The sequence below is a fragment of the Phaseolus vulgaris genome, chromosome 6 (genome assembly GCF_000499845.2).
Source record: "Phaseolus vulgaris cultivar G19833 chromosome 6, P. vulgaris v2.0, whole genome shotgun sequence".
In the NCBI taxonomy this organism is placed as follows: Eukaryota; Viridiplantae; Streptophyta; class Magnoliopsida; order Fabales; family Fabaceae; genus Phaseolus; species Phaseolus vulgaris.
In genome coordinates this window covers 17,888,947-17,913,597 of record NC_023754.2, presented here as the reverse complement: position 1 = coordinate 17,913,597, position 24,651 = coordinate 17,888,947, and the positions used below count along the sequence as shown (strand labels likewise).

At 27.6% G+C, this 24,651-nt stretch overlaps 2 protein-coding genes and 1 long non-coding RNA gene across 4 annotated transcripts; 1 reads left to right on the top strand and 2 right to left on the bottom strand.

Moving 5' to 3' along the window:
- Positions 1 to 8,328: 8,328 nt before the first annotated feature.
- Positions 8,329 to 11,220, top strand: LOC137831468 (E3 ubiquitin-protein ligase AIRP2). Of its 2 annotated transcripts, XM_068639154.1 has the most exons (6): positions 8,346 to 8,487; positions 8,713 to 8,843; positions 9,057 to 9,207; positions 9,808 to 9,874; positions 10,015 to 10,246; positions 10,865 to 11,220. In XM_068639154.1, the coding sequence occupies exons 3-6, from the start codon at positions 9,100 to 9,102 to the stop codon at positions 11,073 to 11,075; spliced, it is 618 nt and encodes a 205-aa protein (XP_068495255.1). In that variant the 5' UTR covers positions 8,346 to 8,487; positions 8,713 to 8,843; positions 9,057 to 9,099; the 3' UTR covers positions 11,076 to 11,220. The 2 variants fall into 2 exon arrangements, with proteins under 2 accessions (XP_068495254.1, XP_068495255.1); XM_068639153.1 differs by lacking the exon at positions 8,713 to 8,843 and having other exon boundaries at positions 8,329 to 8,487.
- A 989-nt stretch (positions 11,221 to 12,209) lies between these two features.
- LOC137831466 (ammonium transporter 1 member 3-like) lies at positions 12,210 to 13,711 on the bottom strand. Its single transcript, XM_068639151.1, has one exon. The coding sequence runs from the start codon at positions 13,700 to 13,702 to the stop codon at positions 12,320 to 12,322; it is 1,383 nt and encodes a 460-aa protein (XP_068495252.1). The 5' UTR covers positions 13,703 to 13,711; the 3' UTR covers positions 12,210 to 12,319.
- Positions 13,712 to 22,466: 8,755 nt separating this feature from the next.
- On the bottom strand, positions 22,467 to 22,959 carry LOC137833085 (uncharacterized). Its single transcript, XR_011084676.1, has 2 exons — positions 22,844 to 22,959; positions 22,467 to 22,680 (listed from the first exon to the last, which is right to left on the bottom strand). It is a non-coding gene; the product is annotated as an uncharacterized lncRNA (long non-coding RNA).
- Positions 22,960 to 24,651: the final 1,692 nt, after the last annotated feature.

Here is a 24,651-nt window from a genome sequence, read left to right as displayed (position 1 = left end):
ATAGTAATTAAATTAGAGATCATTTTAGAAACAATAAAAAAATGATTTTTAAATTAATTTTTAGTTAAATAGTTTCTAAATTGATATCTAATTAGCAACCAAGGTTTTAACTACAAATTATTTAGTGTTTAAATTTGGTAGCAAAAATCTTGGTTGCTAATTATATATCAATTTATAAACTACTTAACAATAATAGAAACCAAAATTTTTGTTAGTTTCTAAAATGGTCTCTAATTTAGTTACTATTGCAACTAATTATTTTAGTCTCTAAAAATTGGTTTCTATTTCATGATTTTCTTGTAGTGTAAGTTACATTTATGGTTTATATACGTGATATTCTTATAAAGAATGTTGGAGATATTATATGAATTACAGAAGAATTTTTTTTTATTATAATATATAAATAGGTGAAAACAAACTTTATAAGCCAATTTTATAAAATTTAGTTAAACTTAAAATTCACTTATTAATATGGTATCAGAGTCATTTAGTATCATATTATCCAGCGTGAAATGATGTGTTGAAGATCTCATATCGACTAAAGATAAGAACATTTCATAATATATATATATATATATATAAAAGTGAGTGCAGTTGTGTAAGGTTTAGTTAAGTTTAAAATCTATTTCTTAATAGAGAAGAATGTTTGTTTGAGCCTGTTACTTTTTTTTAAGTCGATGTTAATGATTATTGGTTGGCATAGATAACATGTCTCCTACACTACATAGTCTGATTCCTTTTGTTTTTCTTGGTCCTATTGGAGTTGATTGTTTCAAGTACTTGAAACAAAAGTGTTCCAAACAAAAGGATTATGCGATTTTAAGTCTATAACACTCAAGATAGTCAAGAGTAAGTATACCCTCAACTGATATGTAAGAGATGATCCTTCTTGTCGATGCCTTCTCTAGTATATATTGATAAAATCTACCTTAACCTTTCTGATTATGGCCATGATTTTGTCTTAATTGAGCCATTAAGCTAATTAATTTGGGATCCCTTGACTTATGCCAAACTAACGTCATACATATCTGGGCATATAGTTCGAAAACTGACCTACTTATTATATAATCGGGTCTAGACCCATCACCCTACATGCCCCCCAGGCATAGGCCATTGAGGCTATGGCGAGAACATGCAACTTACCCTTTCCACATTCGTTGCCTGATCTCGTACGCTTTACAGGTAATTGTGCTTTCATTTATCGTTTCTCTATTATGTGTCACATCAATGTCTTTTTCCTTTCCCGATGTTTATGTGTTGTGCTCTTATTGGTAATCAAAGTGGCGGTTGTCCTACCCGCGTCGCTTAATGTTCCCGCTTTGCCTTCCATTCCCTCTTTCACTCTTCCACACTCTTGTTTTTTCACTTTTCTCCCTTACTTTGCACTTTCGCTCCCTTGCTCCACACTTTCCAACTTTCTTCGCACTATGCGTTCATTTCCTTTGCACTCACCTCTTAACTCTTCTTTCTACCAATCCCGCTCCCTGGTACGCCTTCAGACTTATCTACTACTTGTCTTATATCCTTGCCTATTGTTATCGCTGCTTCATTTGTATGCATTGTGTGTAAACTTCTATTCTTGGATTATTACTCTATGTATCCTTGAGCAAAACTTGACATTTTTCGTGAAATTTTTGTTTTTACTTTTGTGAAATGAATCTGAAAACTTCGTCATGCTCAATCTTTAAGTCACTCTAGCTCAGAAAAAAGATGTCATTATCATACCATGTAAGCCTGAGGAACCCATTTGTAAGGATTGTGTAATTGAACCCCCTTTCTGTTTTTTCTACGAAACATTGTTTACCAAACTCGGTGTTTGACTGTCGCTGAACTCTTTCAAAAAAGAAATTTTTAACACCATGATTGCAACCCCTGCCCAACTACACCCTAACAGCTGGGTCTTTGTAAGAGTCTTCCATATTTTGTGCGGCCAACTCGGCTTTGTTCTAAGTTCCAACATGTTCTTTTATTTTTTTGAATACAAAAAGTCAAAGCATACCTCCTGGGCCTCTGTTAGAGGGGTTAAGGGTCGAGCATTGTTAACTCTGTTTCAATCCTTATATAAATCTTTTAAGGGTAAGTTCGTAAAAGTCCAAAAATTCGAATGTAGCCCTGATCTCCTAGAAGGATTTCCTCTTTATTGGTCGTCCCATCTTCAGTGTCAGCCTTCCCGATCTCCTGAAGACCTTGACAGTAATGAACTAAGTGACTGCAAAAAGCTTGATGACCTAGGGATTATCTTTGAAACTTCGATCCTTTTAAAGCTTGAGTACCGGCCCAATGATCTAAAAGTCTACATTGGTACATACTTCTACTATTTTTCCTCCTCCATAAGGACCTCCCATTGCACGATCATCCCTTCTTGTTTTTATAACGGGCCTCCCCTCTTATGAATTGATTGAATTCCTATAACCATCTTTTCTCCCCTTGGTCGCTCTCCTTCCTCGTTCCTCCTTTCCTCCTCTTTCTTCTTCAAAGTAAACTTTTTTGCCTTAATATGAGACGTGGCCCTAAGGTTAATAGCCGCCATGTCTTTCGGCCTTCTTCACACCAACAATTCACCGAACGTTCCCAACCTCAAACCCCTAATGAATGCCTCAACACACATTCCCTCACTTGGTTGAGGGATTTGTACCACTACCTCATTAAAATGACGTAGGTATTGTTTTACCGACTCCCCGTTAAATTACTTCACTTCAAAAAGACCTGTTGTTTCCAGAGGTTTGGCTTTGTTTGTCGCAAAGTGAGCAACAAACAACCTAATAAACACATTCAGCGACATGACCGATCCTCCTGGTAAATTGCTAAACCAGTCCAGCATTGTTCCCACCAACTATCCAACCAACATCTTTCATCGCATTGCATCTGATCCTCCATAAATCAACATTTGTGCCCTAAAATTTTTTATGTTTCCCAGTGAATGAACCGATCTTGGGAAAAACATAATTCAGAGGGATCGGCTATTTCAAGATTTCCTCTGAAAAAGGTTGAAAATCCGGATCCACTTCCTCGTCAAACATCCATTTGCATTCTAACCATCCATCTACCTTTGAAGCTCCTTGTTCTGCCCCTGCAACTGTTCTTGCACCTTAGCGATTCCTCATCCTCAACCTTGCTTGCTCTTGTGCCCTCCTAAACTCCTCCGCACGCTCGTCATTTTGCCTTCTCATTGTCTTTATCATCTCCATCAACATTCGGGTTATGTCGATCGTCGTGCTGCCCTCATTCTGATTTGTAGCCTAAATTTAATGGTGCAAGAGTAATTTTACCTACCCCACGGTGTACGCCAAAATGTTCCAGACAACAGGACTAGGTGATCTTAAGTCCAGAATACTCAAGGTAGTTAAGAGTAAATATACCCTCAACTGATATATAAGAGATGATTCTTCTTGCCCGTGCCTTCTCTGGCATATATTGACAAAATCCACCCTTACCTTTCTGATTATAGCCATGATTTTATTCTAATTGAACCATTAACACTAATTAATTTGGGATCTCTTGACTTATGCCAAAGTAACGTGATATCCAAACGTATTGTTCAAAAACCAACCTACTTATTATATAATTGAGTCTAGGCTCATCACCCTAAAATGTAAATTCTTTTCACAAGATAAAAATGTGTTTTGTCAGACAAAAAAATGTGTTTAAGAAACTAACTCCCTTTTATTATATATAACTTCTTTCAACTAACAAACTTTGTATTTGTGAAGGAATATTATTTGCTTTATATTTCATCTTGCCCAATGGAAGAGTTAAATGACTTAGATCAAGAAAAGAGCCATATATGTGAAAGAAGACACTTAACTAGTATGATTAAGTAAAGAACTAATACAAAGTAAGTTGATATGAAGAACTAATATAAGTTTTCAATCACATTGATTGATTAATTTGATGATTTATCTCCTTTCTTTTCTCTATAGTAAAACCTTCCACAAGATATAATATTTTTAAAGGTAAAACTTAAACCACGTCTCACCAATTTTATAACAATCAATCAACAAGATATTTTAAGGGCACACAAACAGTTAGAAATTACAAGAAAATTAAATTGTGGATTGTGAAATGGCCAGCAACAAACGGTGATATAGTACATTCTGTCATGGAACTATTGGTTTGACATATTATTATTTTAAATAATTTCAATTTTTTTTTAACATAAAAAAAACCAAAATAATTCATTCAGATTAACCCGGCTTAAATTTAAAATTTTCGAATCTAAATTATTAATTAATAAACTAATGGTTAGTTTGGTGAATTTGCGGTAGTTGTTTGTTGGGTAGTATTGTCTTTTCAGATTATACCATGGTCGGCCCAATTTTCGAAGCTTGGGGGCGCCGCAACCTAATACAGGAACATGATAGAAACTACTTTTTAAACATAAATATAGATAAAATTAACTATTTTTTAAGCAAACTAATTAACAAGATTTTATTTGAATAATTCTACTGCACCTTTTTACCTTCTTCCTCCACCTTTATATATATATATATATATATATATATATATATATATATATATATTTTATTTTATTTTCAATAATATCTTTCTAAGTATGATAGACAGTTATTATTTTCTTATTTATTTCATAATGTTAATAATTTTTTTACGGTAATTAATATGAATAATGATTTTAGGGAGTATTTAATTTTGATTAAGTTCTTCCAAATTTACTTTGATCTAATCACTTCTAAATGCATGCATTCTTTGTCCTTACTCAATTTTGCTTCATGTTTATCCACTCTTGTTGTATACTATTGAAAATTATATCATTGCAAGGTGAAAAAATGTAACAAAAATTCATGTTTAAATTCATATCAACCCAAAAAAAATTTCAACAAGGTGCAAAAATGGAATACGTAACTCAAACAAAAAATTATATTTGTATTGAGAAATGTCAAATACAACAAATTTTCTAAACACCCTCTTACACACGTTCAAATGATGGAATTACTCTCTTGAACGTTGCAGCTGAAGAAGAATGAAAATATTATGCAGATTAACTGATTTATCACCGGATTACCGGATTTATAAGATGTTATTTAATTTGTCGCATGTCTCTTTATTTACTATTTAAACTAACCAACTCATCCGGTCGATCAGTTGATCACCGATGTCGAGTAATGTGACTCGTTCGATTACGATTGATACATGTTTAAAATAAATCCCTTTTATATCAGGACTCTAGAAAAATGTATTTTTATTTTATTAATATTTGTAAATTTTATTTATGAAGGTAGATGTTTTCATATTAAGGTTTATGATAATAAGAATATGCGAGTAATTTAATTTATTTCTCTTAATGAATTTTCCAATAAAATATTTTAATCTTAATTGATTACCATTATTATAATTGGTAAAAATTGTTTTATCTTGATTAAGATTTCTGAATAAAAGTACTAGTAAGAAAAAAAAAGAGTGTATTATAACTTATAATAACTGATATTTTAATCTTTTATACATGACAATTTCCTTACGATTTTATATAATATAGGGTTAAAATTCCTTTATACTAATTGAAAGTCCAAAATCTTACCACTGATAAGAAAAGTATAAAAACAAAACTTTAACTGTTAATTTTACAAAATCCAATAATTCATATAAGTTTACTTGAAAAGTAATTGGATTGAGAGGGATTTTAGGTATAAAATGCACATAACTCACTTATTTATTTAATTTTTAAATAAATGATTTAAACTATCATTTAATAAAATTAACGGTTAAGATTTAATCTAAATACTCAGATTTACAACTTACACTTGGTATAAATATGTAATAGATCTAACCTTATATTTAGTATATATAATTTAAGCACTATATAATGCTTATCATAAATCTTAAATATATTTTTTTATGTTAAAAAAATATTATTTATTAAAAAAAATAATTATAATATAATTTATATTGTCAACACCATTTACTTGCTATAAATCTTAATTTCGTATATATTAAAATAATAAATAATTTTATAATAAACTAGTATTTCATGTTTTTGTATATTGTAAGAAAATAAAAAAAGTAATAATGACAATCCTAATTATATCAATTGGAAGGATATATCATATCAATGTAAGAAAAAAAAAGTATATATATATATATGGGTAAATATCTTTCATATTATTATCAAATAATAATACAAAAAGATATTCATTTTATATGAATTTTAAAATATATATTAAAATAAAACATAAAAAAATAAATTTCATTTGAGTTTTACTACATGCAACATCCTCTTCTGTTATCATATAATATAATGCAATTTCATTACAGATTTTAAAAACAAATACAAACAAGAGTATGATAAATTACAAATTTTTAAAACTTTTAGTCACAAACATATTAATCTAAAACTTCATTTATTACAATAGAATAGGCTAAACAATATTTTCAAGTAACTTATTCAACGTCACTCATCCCAATAATCCACATGAACATACATACATAGATACTTGACTCTATTGTTTGAAGATTCGTGCATTGATTTAGACTTATAGATCTGCATCTATAATAGTAGTCCCACTATGAGATCTCTCTACACAACTACATGTATACATATAAATCAAGTCACCATATATACAAAGTTAATCCAAATAACCTATCAGACCAGATACACCTAAACCCTAAACCATAAATCTTAAACCCTAAGTTTCAAATCGCATACTTAATCATATAAACTTTCTTCGACTCCCACTACCTAATAGTCTTTATCTATATGATTTTAATATATGAATGAATTAATATAACTATATCTAGAAAAAATTATAATCAATATACGTGCTAACAATTTCAATATAATATTTTATTTATTAAAAGTATTATGTCTCAACCATATTTTCATATTTATTCATAATTTATATCACACATATACCATCTAATTACACAAATTACAAAACTCTATATTCTAAACTTTCATATTACATAACATCTTGTTTCCCTTTCAACTTAGAATTACTATGATTGACAAATAGTCAATTATACTATAAGTGATTTATAATATATTTGATTGTTAAAATAAATCAATAACTCATAATATAATTTTCTAATTATAAAATATAATTAAAAATAAAACAAGAATATAAAACATACATCAAATAAGAATTTTTTATTATATATATACTGATAATTATTTTGTGTGTGTGAATTGTATAATTTACTTTTTATTTTGAATTATTTTTTATTACTTTAAAAATGTGGATATAAAATTACTACTCTAGGTATGTTTTCACTGATACATTATAGTACAGTAAACTTTTTATTATTGATATATTCTTAAAAATACTATAACTTCATTTAAAAAAAAAGAGAAAAGAGTTATAATTTCATTTTAATATAAAGATAAAAAATATAGGAAGTTAAGAAAACCTCTTAGAATAATTTCACTGAGGAACAAAAAAACTTATTAATATATATTATCTAGAGAGGGAAGTTTCTAGTATATATATTAAAAAAACCACGCAACCTTATCCTTTCAAATAAATGCAAGGTTTTCGTACGTAAATTCTGAAAAAAAAAAACTGGCATAGAAATCTGTGCTGATATCTTTCGTTTGTACTTATAACTTTTATACAATCTTATCCAAAGAAGATTCATTCAATGTGGGTCCACCTTAGACAATCACATTATCAAATATCAAATCTTTATATTAAAGCTCATCGAGAGGGCTTTTCTTTTTCTTTAAAAGAGATATGTAGGGGCAAAATCGTCATCTGATTCATTGAAAAATGCAGTTGCTGTCTCCAACAGTTCTCAATACCATTGGCTAAAGAGTACATAGAATTGAAGGGTATTATTTTGTAAGATAAATATTTATGCAAGTTGGGTCATTAGAAGAACTAATTAGGGTTTAAGGTGTTAAGCCTTTTCAAAAATAAATGCAGTTAAAACAAGAGTAGTGGGAACAGACAAAAAGTGTTTTACTTCTTTCAAAAAAGGGTAACTACTTGAGTTGTTAACATTAAATAACATAGCTATTCTCAGTGAGAAAATTCTCTCATGTGGGTAAAATTTCCTTAACTAGGAAAAAGTAGTTAAATTGATTTTTTTTAAGTGAATTAGTCCTCAGCTATTGCATATATTCCATTTTTTTAAAATGTATTCATTAGCAAAGTTCTCAATTTCTTTTGGAATGAAAATAAGTATCATAAACTAAAATAAGTAATTAACATGAAAAAAGGATTTTTTTTAAAGAATAATTAAGTTAGATTTTGGAGTATCACCTAAAATTAAAACAGACCTTCAAATGAAAAAGGTACTTATATTTTACCAACCGAATTAACCTTTATCAGTTAAAAAGGGTAACAGTGTCATTATGAGAGTGTTATAAGCAGATCATATCATATATCTTGGTATAGTGTAATACAATACCATTGCCTTTGTGGGATTGTCCTTGGTTGCATGCAGAATAGTTTTCTGGAAAATATCAATGGGAAAGTGCTCCTTCAAGGACTCTCTTAAAGCTCTGGAAGCTGATATTCAGTATGCTAATACCCTGTATGTCCTCTCTTCTTCTCTTCTCTCTCTCTTTCTTTTGGGGGAAATTGATTGCTTGAATGAGAAATTCAGCTTCAAAAGATTACATGCATACCCCATTCCCAGATTAAAAATTGATTTTTTTTTTCTGTGCACAATTGAGTTTCTGTCATGCTAATCACTGAAGTTTAGCACTTTTTTGTTTTTATTTTTAAGAATTGATTGTTTTATCTACCATTTTTGCAGTGTGCCTTTGTCTGTAATCCATTATCCATGTAATATAGTGCCTTTTTGTCATTTGAAGCTGAATGCTACTGTGTTTTTCTTGAGGTAGTAAAGTGGGACCTTGAAGCTGGGATTTTTTTTTTATAGAAAAGGTTGATGATCTGCTCCTCTGAATTTGTATGAAACTCAATTTGCTTGTTGGAAAATTGAACTAGATAGCACTTTTCAATATCCAACACATCATTGATATGTTTATACTTGGATCAGTCAAAGAGATTCTTTTAGCAGACTATAGCCCTTCTCCTGTGAGTCTGTGCTTAATGTGCTTTTTCTTTTTCCCCTCTTTGCTCTTCTCTCTTTCTTAGGGCATTGGACTATCCAAGGGACAGAGACGGAGGATGCTTTCAGATGAGGATATCTTACAGTTCAGCAGCCCCTCTTTTTCTATTTCTTCTTCAGTGGACTGATTACCGCTTGGCTGGTGCTCTGGGTTTGCTGAGAGTTCTAATTTATGTGGTATGTATGTCCTAAATGTTGAAGTTACAAGGTTTTTGAGAGAACAGAAAAAAGATAATAACTTTGAATTATGAGAATGCTTTTATATTTTTAGTTAGCATGTTATTGGTGGAGGCTTTGTGGATATCTAACTTTTGTTGAAAAACTTGACTAATTACTTTCAGTGAAGTATCTTTTCCATCCACAACGACTTGTTGGTTAAGAATATGATGTGTTGCAATGATCTTGTGCAAAAGACTGAGTCACTAACCCTTGTTTATACTAATTAATAGACTCCAAATTCTTCTCAAGAAAGAAAACAAATCATGGTAACTACTCAGAAGAAATATTAAAGCTAATCCTAGAAGATATTATAGGATAGAAAACTAATCCTGAAGTATAATCTGAGTTACTCTGATCATTAGAAGTAATTTACAATATTTTCCATGTTTTAACACTAAACATGTTCTATATACGCAAATGCTTTAGTAGAGCATCTAGTTTCTTTGTAAATTTTATTTTCTTGTTTTGTTTCCTTCCTAATTTTTCATTTCTTGTTCTAAAATTGTCATAAGTTCATAACCTGTTTGTAGACTTAATTTTCCTTCAACATATATGCAGAGTTATGGAAATGGGAAGAATACTATGACAGTATATGAAAGGAAAGCAAGCATTAGACAATTTTACTGTAAGTCATGTGCTGTAAAGATAATGCATACTTGGCTACATGTCTAGCTTTGTGCTTGTTGCTCTCTCTAAGAGCAACTGGCTCCATGTTTATTTGTGTTCTTGATGTTTTTTCTGTTTTTCTCTTTTGATGATAAACAGCTGTTATATTTCCTGCTCTGTTGCAACTTGAGAAAGGAATCACGGATTTGGAGGAAAGGAAACAGAAAGAAGTCGCTCTTAGGTACAAAGGAAAGAGTGGCTTCATGGAGAGAGAACAATCTGATGTTGACATTGAAAGAGAAGAGGAATGTGGAGTTTGCTTGGAGGTGAAAGCTAAAGTTGTGTTGCCTGATTGCTGCCACTATATGTGTTTGAAGTGCTACAGAGATTGGTAAATTTCTTTGATTGTGATACTATTACATAACTTCATGATCTCACAAATATTATATTCTTTCCAGTTATATTTTATATTTTGCTGCTGATCATATTTTTGAGGTAAAACCAAGTTTTTTTTATCTACCATAGTGTTATTCAACATATGAATGAAACATGTCAGTCTCCTCTGTGATCTATAATTTACAATCAACCTTCCTCTTCTTTTGGACCTACTCAAAATTACATCAATGAGAACATCTTGTATGTCAAAATATGGTTGGATCAATGAGTCCTTTTTAGGTGGGGATCATTAATTCTTCACCGACTTTTTTGAGGACAGAATAATTGTTGACTAAAATGTTGATAATGATTCTCACAAGTTCATAGCTTGTTATCAGATTTCTTTTACTTCATAAAAAGCCAAATCCTTGATTTCATCAATGGTCACCCTCTTTTTTGCACTTAATTTTTGAAAGTTCACCCACCTCACCCCACCAACCAAAATTAGTTTACTTCTTATACTAGTTAGTTGATTGTGTATTTGACCTAGATGACATCAAAATATCATAATGTAATTACTAGTTTGTTGTTCTCTATATATGACTTATTATGACAATTGTGCTTGTTTATTCAGGTGTCAGAGGTCTCAATCTTGTCCCTTTTGCCGGGATAGCCTGAAGAGAATAAACTCTGGGGACCTTTGGATTTACACAGACATGAATGATATTGTTGATATTGGGACAATTTCCAGAGAGAATTGCAAGAGGCTGTTTCTTTACATAGAGAAGTTGCCTTTAATTGTTCCAGATCCAAGATCTGTGTTCTATGATCCATTTCTGAGATGAGTTTCTGAGATGTGAGTTGCCTAAAGGATTTTGGAGAACAGTGTATGTTTCACTTAACTTGTACATGCATTTTAGACCGTAATTTAGTTGTCCATATTTAATTGGCTTTTTTCCAACCTACTTCAAGTTGGTGATTTATTTCTAACCCAAGTTCCCTTACCTTAATGATTTAGTTATTCACTCATTATATTATTATAGTGTTCTTAGTTTTAGGTGAACCAAAATTTTATTCAACCATAAATTGTACTTAACACGGTTAGACCTAATTAGTCAATGATACAATTTTTTTGATCCAAATTCAATGATATTCATTATCTTAAGGATGCAACTAATGACAGTTGAAAAGGACGTGAAAGTGACAGAATCATGTCTATCCAATGTGTGGGATCCACTCATTTGACAAGATTCCTTGTATTTATGATATTTTGATGCATGTTGAAGCATAACTCTAACCCAAGTGAACTTGTCCCTCATTAGATTAATGCCCTTTTTGTTTTTCCTGTGTTCCCTTGTGAAAAAGTCTCATTCAAAATGAGTGAACCAAATAAATGTAGTGCCACTCAAATTACAGGCACAAAATTTAATTTGTTTCCGTAAGTTACAAAATGTTAATCTTGCTAAAATTTCAGAAAATAACTCTGTTGTTTGTTCCCAAAAATAGAATTTATCCTACTGATAGAGTTTAATACATATATGTTTCTTTTAAATTGTTTAGGAGTTAAGGTTAAATATTATTTAAATATATATTTCTTCATTCAATTTTTTATGTGTCTTTTAAGGTTAAACGGTAACAGAGGCAACAATATTTTGGTATAATGATTGACTCAAATAAATCCTTGTTATCTAAGGAAAAGGAAAAATGACAAATCATCATTCTTCTTGAACCTCAACCAAAGCCAACAATATCTGGGTATGATGATTGACTCAAATGAATCCTTGTTATGTAAGGAAATGGAAAAGTAATGCTCAATCGGCTGTGGTATGCTACATCACCTTTTTCTTTTAACTCTTTGAGACACTTATAAAATCATGATAGAATTTTCAACTCCAAAACAGACAATACTTCAAATGATGATTGTCCTTAATAATATAATGGGATCTGAACAACTATGATACTTAAAATAATATAATATTAATTTTTATAATGAATATTATTTAATGATATAAAATATGCCAATCATTAAACAATGCTAATCCACAAAATAACCAAGAAAAAACTAAGAAACATGTCACATAAAATGAAACTAAGATAGGCCATGTTGAATAGGCATATAATCTCCGTAAAGTCTGAGATAATAATTCTCTTGAGCATAAGCAAAGCCTCCATGACAAGAAATATCAAGGCCAGTAACTTCCTCATTAACAGGAATTCTCAATAACTCAAGCTTGTGCAAGGCATAAAATATGGGGCCCATTGTTACACTTACCCATCCAAAGATTGTCAAAATCTCAATCACTTGGGCTCCAATCAATCCCCATCCACCCCCAAGTAGGAGACCATAGGGCCTTGAAACCCCAATCTCACCAGAATTATACACTTGGATCACAAACTCCTCCTTGGCAAACAACCCAGTAAACAACAAACCCCAAGTACCACACCCCCCATGCAATTGGGCTGCCTCTAATGGATCATCATAGTTCAATTTTAGGGCCACAATGTTCAGCCCAATTAGAACCCAAGCCGACACAAACCCGCAAATAATGGCAGCCCATGGCTCAACAACTGAGCATCCGGAGGTAATGGAAACAAACCCACCAAGCAAGCCATTGCACACATCCATTGCATCCCAGTGGCCGACTAACAACCGTCGGCCAAACAACGTGACTATCCCGGCCGTCGAACCAGCTAATATGGTCGTTACGGCCGTCCGTCCGACCGACGTCCAATTACCTTGATCCGACGTACCGGGATAGGCCACAAGGATCTTGTCAAAGGATCCTGGATTAAATCCAAACCAACCAAACCACAGCAAAAACGTCCCAAGAACAACAAGTGTTGCACTATGGCCTCTTAGAGGCACGGGCCTGCCTAAAGCATCAAACCGGCCGGCCCGTGGGCCTTCTATGATGGAGCCCCAAAGCCCAGCAACTGCACCAACCAAATGCACCACTCCACTCCCAGCAAAGTCAATTGCTCCTGAGCCCAACATCAAGGGAGTTGAACTTGGACTGAGCCAACCACTTGATGACCAGACCCAATGGACAACAACCGGGTAGACGAAGCCACTAAGGAAAAATGAGAAAACAAGATAGGCACTGAATTGAGTTCTCTCAGCTATGGATCCACTTGTGATGCCTGTTACAGCTATAGCAAAAGCCCATTGGTAAAGGAAGAAAGCATAGTCGTAAGTGCCATTTGGGATGTGGGCTAGAGCAAACAAATTGGAGCCAATGAAAGGGTTGGAAGTGCCATATGCAAATGCAAAACCGAAGAGGTAGAAGGAGATGCTACCAACCACTGCATCAACCACGTTGGTGAGCATTATGTTCATTGCATTTTTGGCACGCACTGAACCTGCACATATCATGGCAAACCCAATTTGCATGACAAAGACAAGATACGCTGAGAAGAGAAGGTAGATTGCGTTGATGGAATAAGTCACACTTTCTTCCCATGAAACCCCCATTAGAGTGAAGCATTCAGAAATAATGAGGAACTTGGTATACTAATAGAGATATGTGATTTCTGTAAACTTTGAATGGTAGTTAGCTACCTAACTCTTCACGTTGCTAAATGTTGTGCATTCTACACAACCGTTTTAAGGGACATTCATTTAAGCTTTTAAATAAAAGAATGATTAAATATGTTTTCATCATCTTTAAATGCTTAGTGTTTTTACTAATCCAAATTTTAGACTAGTAAAATAACTATTGAAATGATTATTTATCAGTCTTTTCTTAAGTAACAAACATATCTTTAACAAAAAATATATTATAATATTTATATTAATGATGAGATAATATAGAATATTTTAACATCCTAATCTATATAACAAATTTATTTATTATGCAAAATAAGAAAAAAACTTACAAAAATCCACTCTAATAGTTTTCTTAACTTTTCTAAAAGATTCAAATTTGAATTAGAAAGGAAAATTAATTTTGGGTGAAAGTATAAAGATATATATATTCCTTAAAAAGAAAAATATTACATAATATATGAAATGATGGGTCACATTTTTTTATCCTATAAAAAATGCATTGGTCCATTATCATTGAAGTTAATGAAAAAATCTTAAAATCAAATAGAATAAATTAAAATATAAAGAGACAAGAATATCTTCTCTCTAGGCACAACCATTTGAATATAGCTAACTTCATTTACGTTTTCTTTTTCACCATTAATAGTTGAAAAAATATTAGAAATCCGTTTTGAACTATTTCTATTATACATACTAAGAAAATTATTAAAAAAAAGTTACTTTTAAAAATAAAAAATAATTAATTATTATATTGACTAAATTATATATTAATTATATAAAAAGGAAAAAAAAGAAAAAAAATAAACATCAATGAATGTAACCCACAAAAAAAAATATTTTTTTCATTTTAGCCAATTTAAAGGTATTACTTATTGAACCAATGTCATTATTTATTTATTTGGTTCTTATTAATTAATACAGGTTGTATAAATTATGATTGTTTAACAACTAATACTCCTCATTTTTTATTTCTTTTACTCTGTTTTTTATTTTCTTAGGTTTGTTATTAGAGTTTCTAATTTTATTCTTTTTCTTTTTATTATTATATTCATCTTTTTTAGTTTTATATCTTTTTTAGTTTTATATTAGTAAAAAATCGAAATTAGTGATTTACAAGTTGAGAATGAAACAAATGACGTAATTGCTTTAATATATAATTATGTTTATTGTGTTATAAATTTGAATTTGTTTAATATATTCTTTACTATAATTTAATTAAAATTGTATGTTGAAACTCATAACTATTAAAATTGTATATTGAAACACATATGCTATTGAAACACATGCTATTTGATATTTAATATGAATTTATTTCGAAATAATTATATTTATAGCAAATGAAATTAATATATGCATTTGTCGTGGTTCAAAATTTAAATAATTTCAAAACATAAACTTAAACTTAAATTTTCCTTTTTCATATTGAGAGTTATATTTTACAAGTCTTACTTGTCTAGTTTTTAAAGTTGGTGTCTTTCTCAACTCATACTATAGCAGATATTCTTCTGTTCTTAATTAAGATTTTAGATAATTTTATTAAATATATTTCTTAATAATGAATAAACTCACTCATAAATATTCATTTATTTATTTTATTAAAACTGTACATAGTTTTATTAAATATCTATATTAGTAATTAATATATCATAAATTCTAAACCCTAGATCATATAATTGACTTCAAATAGGTTACATCATCTTTATTAAAAAAACATCAGACTAATATTAAAAAAATTGTAAATAACATCTAATTGTTATTCGTGTAAACAATATCAAATTATTTGAAGAAAATATCTTATATATTTATTTTAGTATTACGCAGTGTTTATATATATATATATATATATATATATATTATTTTATTTTAAAAAAAAAAATTGCATAATATATACACGGGTGGGGTTTCAGAATTATAGAACGCATAAAAGTAAACAAAATCCGAAAATGACGATAAGTTGCGGATATTTTAAGTAGCCAAAAGCTTCCTCAATTATTTTTCCTAAATTTATATATTATGTTTTGATTCTACAAAATTTTATTTGAAATGAATCTTCCAAAATTATTTCAAATTTCTGGCTCCAATGATTTTGAATTAAACTCCGTAAGTGTTAATGGAATGTTATGGATGAAGAAATGTAGGATCTTTATTATCAATTTATATAATTTATAATTTTATAATATATAGATCTGTGTTCTATTTTTTATATTTTAGAAATTATACGTATATTTATATTTATGTTTATGTCGTATCAGTGTCCGTGTTTATAGAATGATATAGACAAAGAAATGTAGGATGTTATTTCTTATCTTGTATGGAATAAATTGAAAATGAAATGATTACATGTTTATTTGAAGCATGAAAAGCTAAAGTTTATTTGATTATCATTAATTGTTTATCAAACATTTCCATTTTGATTTTGATCTCGAGTGAGTTTATGGCAATCGCAAAGGCAACATCCATTGAGGCAATATTTTTTGCAACCAGGGCGAAAGCATTGTAAGCTTTTGCAATCAGACGGGGATCCACACTTGTAATCACATGCATTCACAAAACCTGCAATTTTTCTTTACCTTTCTCAAAATCTTAATAAAAAAAAATGGTGTTTTATCAGACCATATACTCACACAAAGGAGAAATTACCTGTTTCAAGTGCTACGAGAAATAAAACTATCAAACAAGGAAACAACAATGAAGCTTTTGCCATTTTCTGTGTCTATGCCTTGAAAGCTGATTTTACAATCAATTTCTTTCACTTGTAGAAGTGTCTGTCTCTTACCATTATTTATAATAATAATAATTAATACTACAAAAATTATTGAATAAAAACTAATTTTAGAGCTAAAAAATACTCTTAATTATTGAATAAATTGCATATTAAATTTATTGGTAGGTAAAGTAATTTCTATTGTTAATAAATATTTTTTAAATTGATATATAATTAGCTATCTATAATAGAATAAAACAGAAGAAAGATGAACAAAAGAGAAAAAAAAAAGAAGACAAAAGATATGAGAAGAAATATTTATTCTATTTTTTTTTTTTTACCTAAATCAAAGCAAAAAGTCTGAATACAAACAGTACACTTATTCTAGGTATAGTTAAAGATACATAATGTAAAATAAAGAATCAATAAAGAAACATAATGAAAAATATAGAGATAATAAAGACTAGAATAAGAAAAGACAAAATAAAGACTAGACATATGTAAAAAAAAAGGGAAATAATTAGAAAGGTCAAAAATTAATATTAGCTTCCTTGTAGAAATTTTGTATTCATATTCTTTGTTAGTACCAATATTTTAAAGACCGTGTAGAATCTAAAGTATTAGTAGCTAAAATTTGATAGTTAATTTAAATACTAATTTAAAAACAAATTTATAAATTTGTATTAATAATAAAAATCACTTTAGATAGTTCTTTAGTATCTAAAATAGTATATAACTCAGTCCATTGATTAATTATTTTTTGTCTCTAAATTTGGTTACTATCTAATGATTTTTTTCATCAACATTGTTTGCAATAAATCACATTTGATATTACAATTATATCTTTAAATTACCAACACTACAATAAAATTATTAAATAGAAATTAATCGTTTAGAGACCAAAATAATTGGTTGTTACTATATTCATTAAATTTAGATACCGTTTTAAAAACTAAAAAAATCATGGTTAACTAAAGTAGTTTGAATTAATAAAAAATTATAATGTAGTTTAGCTACTAATTACTTTATATTAGTTAATCTCTATTAGTCTTCTAAAGACTAATTTATAATCTAAAATATTAAAAGTTAAAATCTTGATAGTTAGTTTAGATACCAATTTAAAAAATATTTTATAAATTTTTATTAATAATATAAATAAGTCGAGATACCAATAATTGTTGTCTTTAGATTCATTAATTATTTTTTATTTCTAAATTTGATTGTTATTTAATAATTTTCTTGTAATAAAATTACTGGAAAATATAACAAATTCAAATTATTTATATATTAAATGTTAAAAAATAATTAATTAGAGAAGTTAAAGAAAGTTCATCTAAGTGATACTTTTGATCTATGAAGTCCAGACACTTTTTTTAAATGGCGTATCCATATCGAACACACGTATTAGTGTCGACACTCGTAGGAAACTTATCGATGAAGTGTTCAATTCAAAAAATATTTGTTGGATTTTTGAAAATTCTAACACAGTTCTAACACAATTTTAAAAGGTATAAATACGATAATTTTCTAAAAACTCAAATTTATTGTATAAATTTTTATTATGATTATAAAAATAAGGAACAAATTCTTTTGAATCAGTCATGAAAAATATCTTCCTGTTCCCAAAAGAATCTGAAACATATTTTTGCACATCAATATTTTTTTTAATTTATATAATTTAAAATTATATAATATATAGATCCGTGTAGAGATTATATGTATCTCCGTGTCCATATATATATATATATATATCTTGATTAATAATAAATTCTATATTTACAACATTTAAAATATACTGTTTTAAAACCATTAAATAATAGTCTAAATTTAATATGCATGATATCACTAAATTTAATGAAGGTTGTCCGTTATGTTTGACTGACCAATTTTTATATTATATTATATTATCTTTATTGTAACATTTTTTTTTAATTTCAATATGTTAGAGCACTTTTAAAATTTGATTATAATTTTTATTTTATTATTTTATTTTATTGTTGATGTTTATAAAATATAAAATATTGTTTTCCTGTATGATCAGAATTTTGAATCTTATCTTATGTTAACGTGTCTTTAATATTTCAAAAGTATTAAACTATACAAAGTTCTAACATTTAAAATATATGGTTTTATAAACAATACTCTTAATTTAATACTCATGATGATATCAATATAGTCCAATAAATTTTTTTTTATATATATATATATAAATTGTTTTAAGTAACATATTTTTGTAAAGAAAATATAAAATTATTTAGAGCAGAAATATATTTGATTTTTTTTAAAATAGCATATTAATATAAATATTGTTTTATAAAAATAAAATTAAAATTAAATTTTTTATATCAATTAAAAATAATAATATTTTATAATATATAAAGTATGTATAAATCTTATTTATTGAGTTGATTTTATAAAATGAAATAAATTTAAAGTTTACTAATAAATATTATAAAAAACATAAAAGAAAGAAAAATCTGGAACCGAAGATATATGAATATATGATGTATATTGGCGAAGAATGGAAACTTCATCTTTTCTTATTATTCATATTCTCTTATTACAAATAAATTTCACAACAAAATCATGAAATTGTTACATTTTGATTTCCATTTTGATATCCATTTTGATTTGCAGTGCAATCGCACTGACAGCAAGAGCCGACGCATCGCTTTGCACAACTTTGACAGTGCATAATACTTTCACAAGCATGTGAGGATTTGCACGGGAATGAACAATAACCTACAAAATTTATTCATCCTCGTCAGATCCTTAATCAAACAAAAATGGTGTTTCATCATCTTCACAAAATTTTGTCACAGAACTATAGATAATAATTGTAAATAAACTGCATACAACAAGGAGGAACAGAGAAGAACATGCCTGTTGCAAATACTACGAGACATAAAATTATCAAGCAAGGAAACAACACTGAAGCTTTTGCCATTTCTCTGTCTGTGTTGAAAGGGATTTTTGGAATCAATTTTTCGAGTTACCCAGTTGTGTATCTCAGGATTATTTATAATAACTAAGAGTGGTTAGAATAATGTTAATAATTAATTTATTATTTTATATAATATATCTCATTTTATTTCATATGAATTACTTAAAAAATTTGTTCACGAGGATGAAGGCTTGAATATTATTAGTTTTCATCATGATAATAATACATATTTTCTTAACTTTGCTTATAGTAACAAACATTGGTCTTTACTCTTGAAAGCCAAAGTTCTTAAATCAAAATACGAGTTTAGAATGGTTTATAGGTCATCCTCTCTTTGACTTGGAATTAAGCAATTTTATTCTATCATACTTGATTATACTTCTTGAATTGTTGGTACATGTTCTTTTATTAATTTCTGGAATGATAAATGGTGTTCTACTACTTCTTTAGCAAATATTGCAGGTTATCTGATGGTGCTAGCATTCCGGATACAGTCTCTCAATTTTGGACAGGTTATGATTGGAATATTTCCTTATTTTTACAGCAGATGCCTCATTTTTTTAATCATATCATGGTTAGAGAGGAACATGATATTCCTAATTGGATTCTAGATGAGTTTGGTCGTTTCACTCTTAAATCAGCTAGGACTTTTTTCTTCTTGGGGTAAATTCATTTGGTCTTCATCTATTCCACCTTCCAAAACTCTAGTACTTTGGAAAAAATTTCATGGACGACTTCCTACAGATCAACATATTCAGAATAAGGGTTTGCATATATGTTTTATGTGTAAGCTTTGTGAAAAGCATGGGGAATTTATTCAACATCTATTTTTTTTAATGTTCTAATGCATTGCATATTTGGAGTTGAGTTTGACAGATTTTTCTTACTTTCTCATTTCTCTAATAAGGACGATCTTCTTTCTTTTATTAAGAGTAATGGTAATCCTTTGATTAAATTGATTTGATTAAGCTTGCTGTGATAACCTTTTCTATATGGATGATATGGCGTATGAGGAATTATGCTAGATTTCAGGATAAGATTGAGATTTCTAAGGCTATTTCGGTAATTAAAGATTTAAGTTGTCTATTGGAAGATTCGTCTAAAGCTTCAATGAAAAATGATATGTTGGATTTCAACGTGATTAAGTTTTTTGGTATTAAGACTCGTAGTGGTAAAGTTCTTCGTCCTCTTCCTGTTAGATGAAAATTTCCTTCATCAGGCTGGGTTAAAATTAACAATGATGGGGCTGTTAGGGGTATCCTGGTCTTGCTACTTATGGAGATACTTTTCTTGGGAGTATGAGAGAATTTATTGGTGCTTTTTCAGCGTTTCTTGAAGTTCAGATTGTTTTGGTTGCTAAGTTTTATGGAGTTATACATGCTATGGAGGAAGCTCAAAAGATGAGACTTACTAATGTCTGGCTTGAATGTGATTTTGCCTTGGTTTGTGCTGTGTTTACTGTTAGTACTTATGTTATGTGGATGCTTCGTAATCAATGAAATACTTGTCTTAATTTCTTGGACAATCAGATTTTGGGTTACTCATATTTTTTGTGAAGGGAATGTGTGTGCTGACAAGTTGACTAATTTAGGATTCATTCATAGAGAATCATTTTATTGGTATAATAGACTTCCATCTAGTCTGTTCTTAGAATTCTTTATGAATATGTATAGTCTACCTATGTATCATTTTTGTTAACATATGAGTTTTGGTCTAATCCCCTATATTTTTGTATTTTTTTTAATAATATTTTTCTCATGTGATGACAGATGATTGTTGTTACTTGAGGTGTCAACCTAGCTGAGTTGTCAAGTTGCATAGTGATATCTAACATTAAAACTTTTAGTAAAAAAAAAACAATTGATTACTATATTGATTAAAAAATTAAATACTCTTTTAAAAACTAAAAAATCATAATTAACTAAGTAGTTTCAATTAATAAAATTTTATAAAATAGTTTAGCTACAAATTACTTTATATTAATTAATTTCTATTAGTCTTCTAAAGACTAATTTATAATCTAAATTATTAAAAGATAAAATTTTAATAGTTAATTTAGATATCAATTGAAAAATTACTTTATAAATTTTTATTAATAATAGAAATAACTCGAGATACCAATAATTTTTGTTGTCATATTAATTTATACATTAATCAATATAATAACTAATTATTTTTTATTTTTAAAATTATTTTTTATTTAATATTTTATTTAATAAAATTATTAAAAAATATAACTCATTTAAATTATTTATATATTAAATGTTAAAAAACAATTAATTATCTAAGTGATACTTTTGATTAATAATAAATTATACAGTAACAACATTTAAAATATACTGTTTTAAAATCATTAAATAATAGTCTAAATTTAATATGCATGATATGAAGGTTGTACGTTATGTTTGACTGACCCATTTTCATATTATATTATATTATCTTTATTGTAACATTTTTTTAAAAATTTCAATATGCTATAGCACTTTCAAATTATAATTTTTATTCTATTATTTTATTTTATTGTTGATGTTTATAAAATAAAAAATATTGTTTTCCTGTATGATCAGAATTTTGAATATTAGGTTATGTTAACGTGTCTTTAATATTTAAAAAGTATTAAACTATACAAAGTTCTAACATTTAAAATATATGGTTTTATATTATTAAACAAATACACATGATGATATCAATAATTTATTTTAAATAAATCTCTTCAATAGTTTTATTTATAGTCCAATAAAACTAATATATATATATATATATAAATTATTTTAAGTAACATATTTGTGTAAAGAAAATATGAAATTATTAGATCAGAAATATATTTGTTTTTTTTAAATAGCATAATAATATAAATATTATTTTATAAAAATAAAATTAAAAAATTCATATCAATTAAAAATAATAATATTTTATAATATACAAGTATGTATAAATTTTATTTACTAATTTTATAAAATCGAATAAATTTAAAGTTTACTAATAAATATTGTAAAAAATAAGAGAAAGAAAAATCTGAAACCGAAGATATATGATGTAAATTGGCGAAGAATGGAAAGTCTATATTCTCTTATTACAAATAAATTTCAGAACAAAATCATGAAATTGTTACATTTTGATTTCCGTTTTGATTTGCAGTGCAATCGCACTGACAGCAAGAGTTGACGCATAGCTTTGAGCAACTTTGACAGTGCATCATACTTTCACAAGCATGTGAGGATTTGCACGGGAATGAACATCCTGCATTCACATAACCTACAAAATTTATTCATCATCATTAGATCCTTAATCAAACAAAAATGGTGTTTCATCATCTTCACAAAATTTTGCATTATGTCAAACTAATGTAGATCACAGAACTATAGATAATAATTGTAAATAAACTGCATACAACAAGGAAGAACAGAGAAGAACATGCCTGTTGTAAATATTACGAGACATAAAACTACCAAGCAAGGAAACAACACTGAAGCTTTTGCCATTTCTCTGTCTCTGTGTTCAAAGGTATTTTTGGAATCAATTTTTCCAGTTACCAGAGTTGTGTATCTCAGGATTATTTATAATAACCAAGAGTGGTTAGAATAACGTTAACAATTAATCTATATTTTTACATAATATATCTCATTTTATTTTAGAGTTTTTTATTTATTTCATATGAATTACTTAAATTTTTGTTTTAATTTTTTAAATTAATATTAAGAGACATTTTTTATATGCAAACTAACTTCTCACTCTTCTCTTAATTTCTACCATCAAGTGAATCTTAATCTTAACGTGAACATCATCACACTTTCCGATCCCAAAATCACTAATGGAAGAAAAGAAAAAGCTTGAAGAAGAAGAGAAACTGAAACCAGAGGAGAAGAAAAAATGATTAATCAATTCATCATTTTTTTTTACATGTTATTTTTTGTTTTTCAATTTCGAATCATCCAAAATTATTTATGTATGTATGTATGTTAAATTTCTATCATCGTGGAAGTTGAACAGAGATAACAACACATATGTTTCCGTTAGTATTAATAAAGTATTAAGTTATAATTGACAAAAATATATTAATAGTTAAGATAGATGAAAGTATGACTTAACAACACATATATTTCCGTTAGTATTAATAAAGTATTAAGTTTATAATTGACAAAAATATATTAATGATTAAGATAGATGAAAGTATGACTTAACAACACATACGTTTCTGTTAGTATTAATAAAGTATTAAGTTATAATTGACAAAAATATATTAATGGTTAAGATAGATGAAAGTATGACTTAATTATTATTTTTAGTTCCTATATTACGGGTCAAAAGTATATTCAAGACAAATTTACCTTATCTCAATTATTATTATTGCATTACACGTTGAATTATGTGTATTGTTAACACATTGAATATTTAAAAAAAAATTGAAACTATCACATTTAATTGTTTTAAAAAAATTAAGATTACATTAAACATTTTAAAAAAATTGAGATCAAGTTAAACTTTTAAAAAAATTTAACTGACATTGAACTTTCTCCCATATAAAAGAATAATTGATTTTTATTCTTAATATAAAGACTAAAAAGATAATTACAACTAATAATATTAATAATATTTATAATAATATTATTAATATTTATTATTATAATTATTACCATTAATATTAGTATTATTAAAATTATTATTATTAATAATATTATTAATAACAATATTAATAATCTTAATTTTTTAGAATTATAATAATCTTAATAACATTAATAATATTATTAATATTTATTATTATAATTATTACCATTAATATTAATAATATTATTAATAACAATATTAATAGTCTTAATTTTTTTAGCATATTAATAATCTTAATAACATTAATAATATTATTAATATTTATTATTATAATTATTACCATTAATATTAGTATTACTAAAATTATTATTATTAATAACAATATTAATAGTCTTAATTTTTTTAGCATATTAATAATCTTAATAACATTAATAATATTATTAATATTTATTATTATAATTATTACCATTAATATTAGTATTACTAAAATTATTATTATTAATAATATTATTAATAACAATATTAATAATCTTAATAACATTAATAATGTTAGTAATAATATTATTAATATTTATTATTATAATTATTACCATTAATATTAGTATTATTAAAATTATTTTTATTAATAACAATATTAATAATCTTAATTTTTTTAGCATATTAATAATCTTAATAACATTA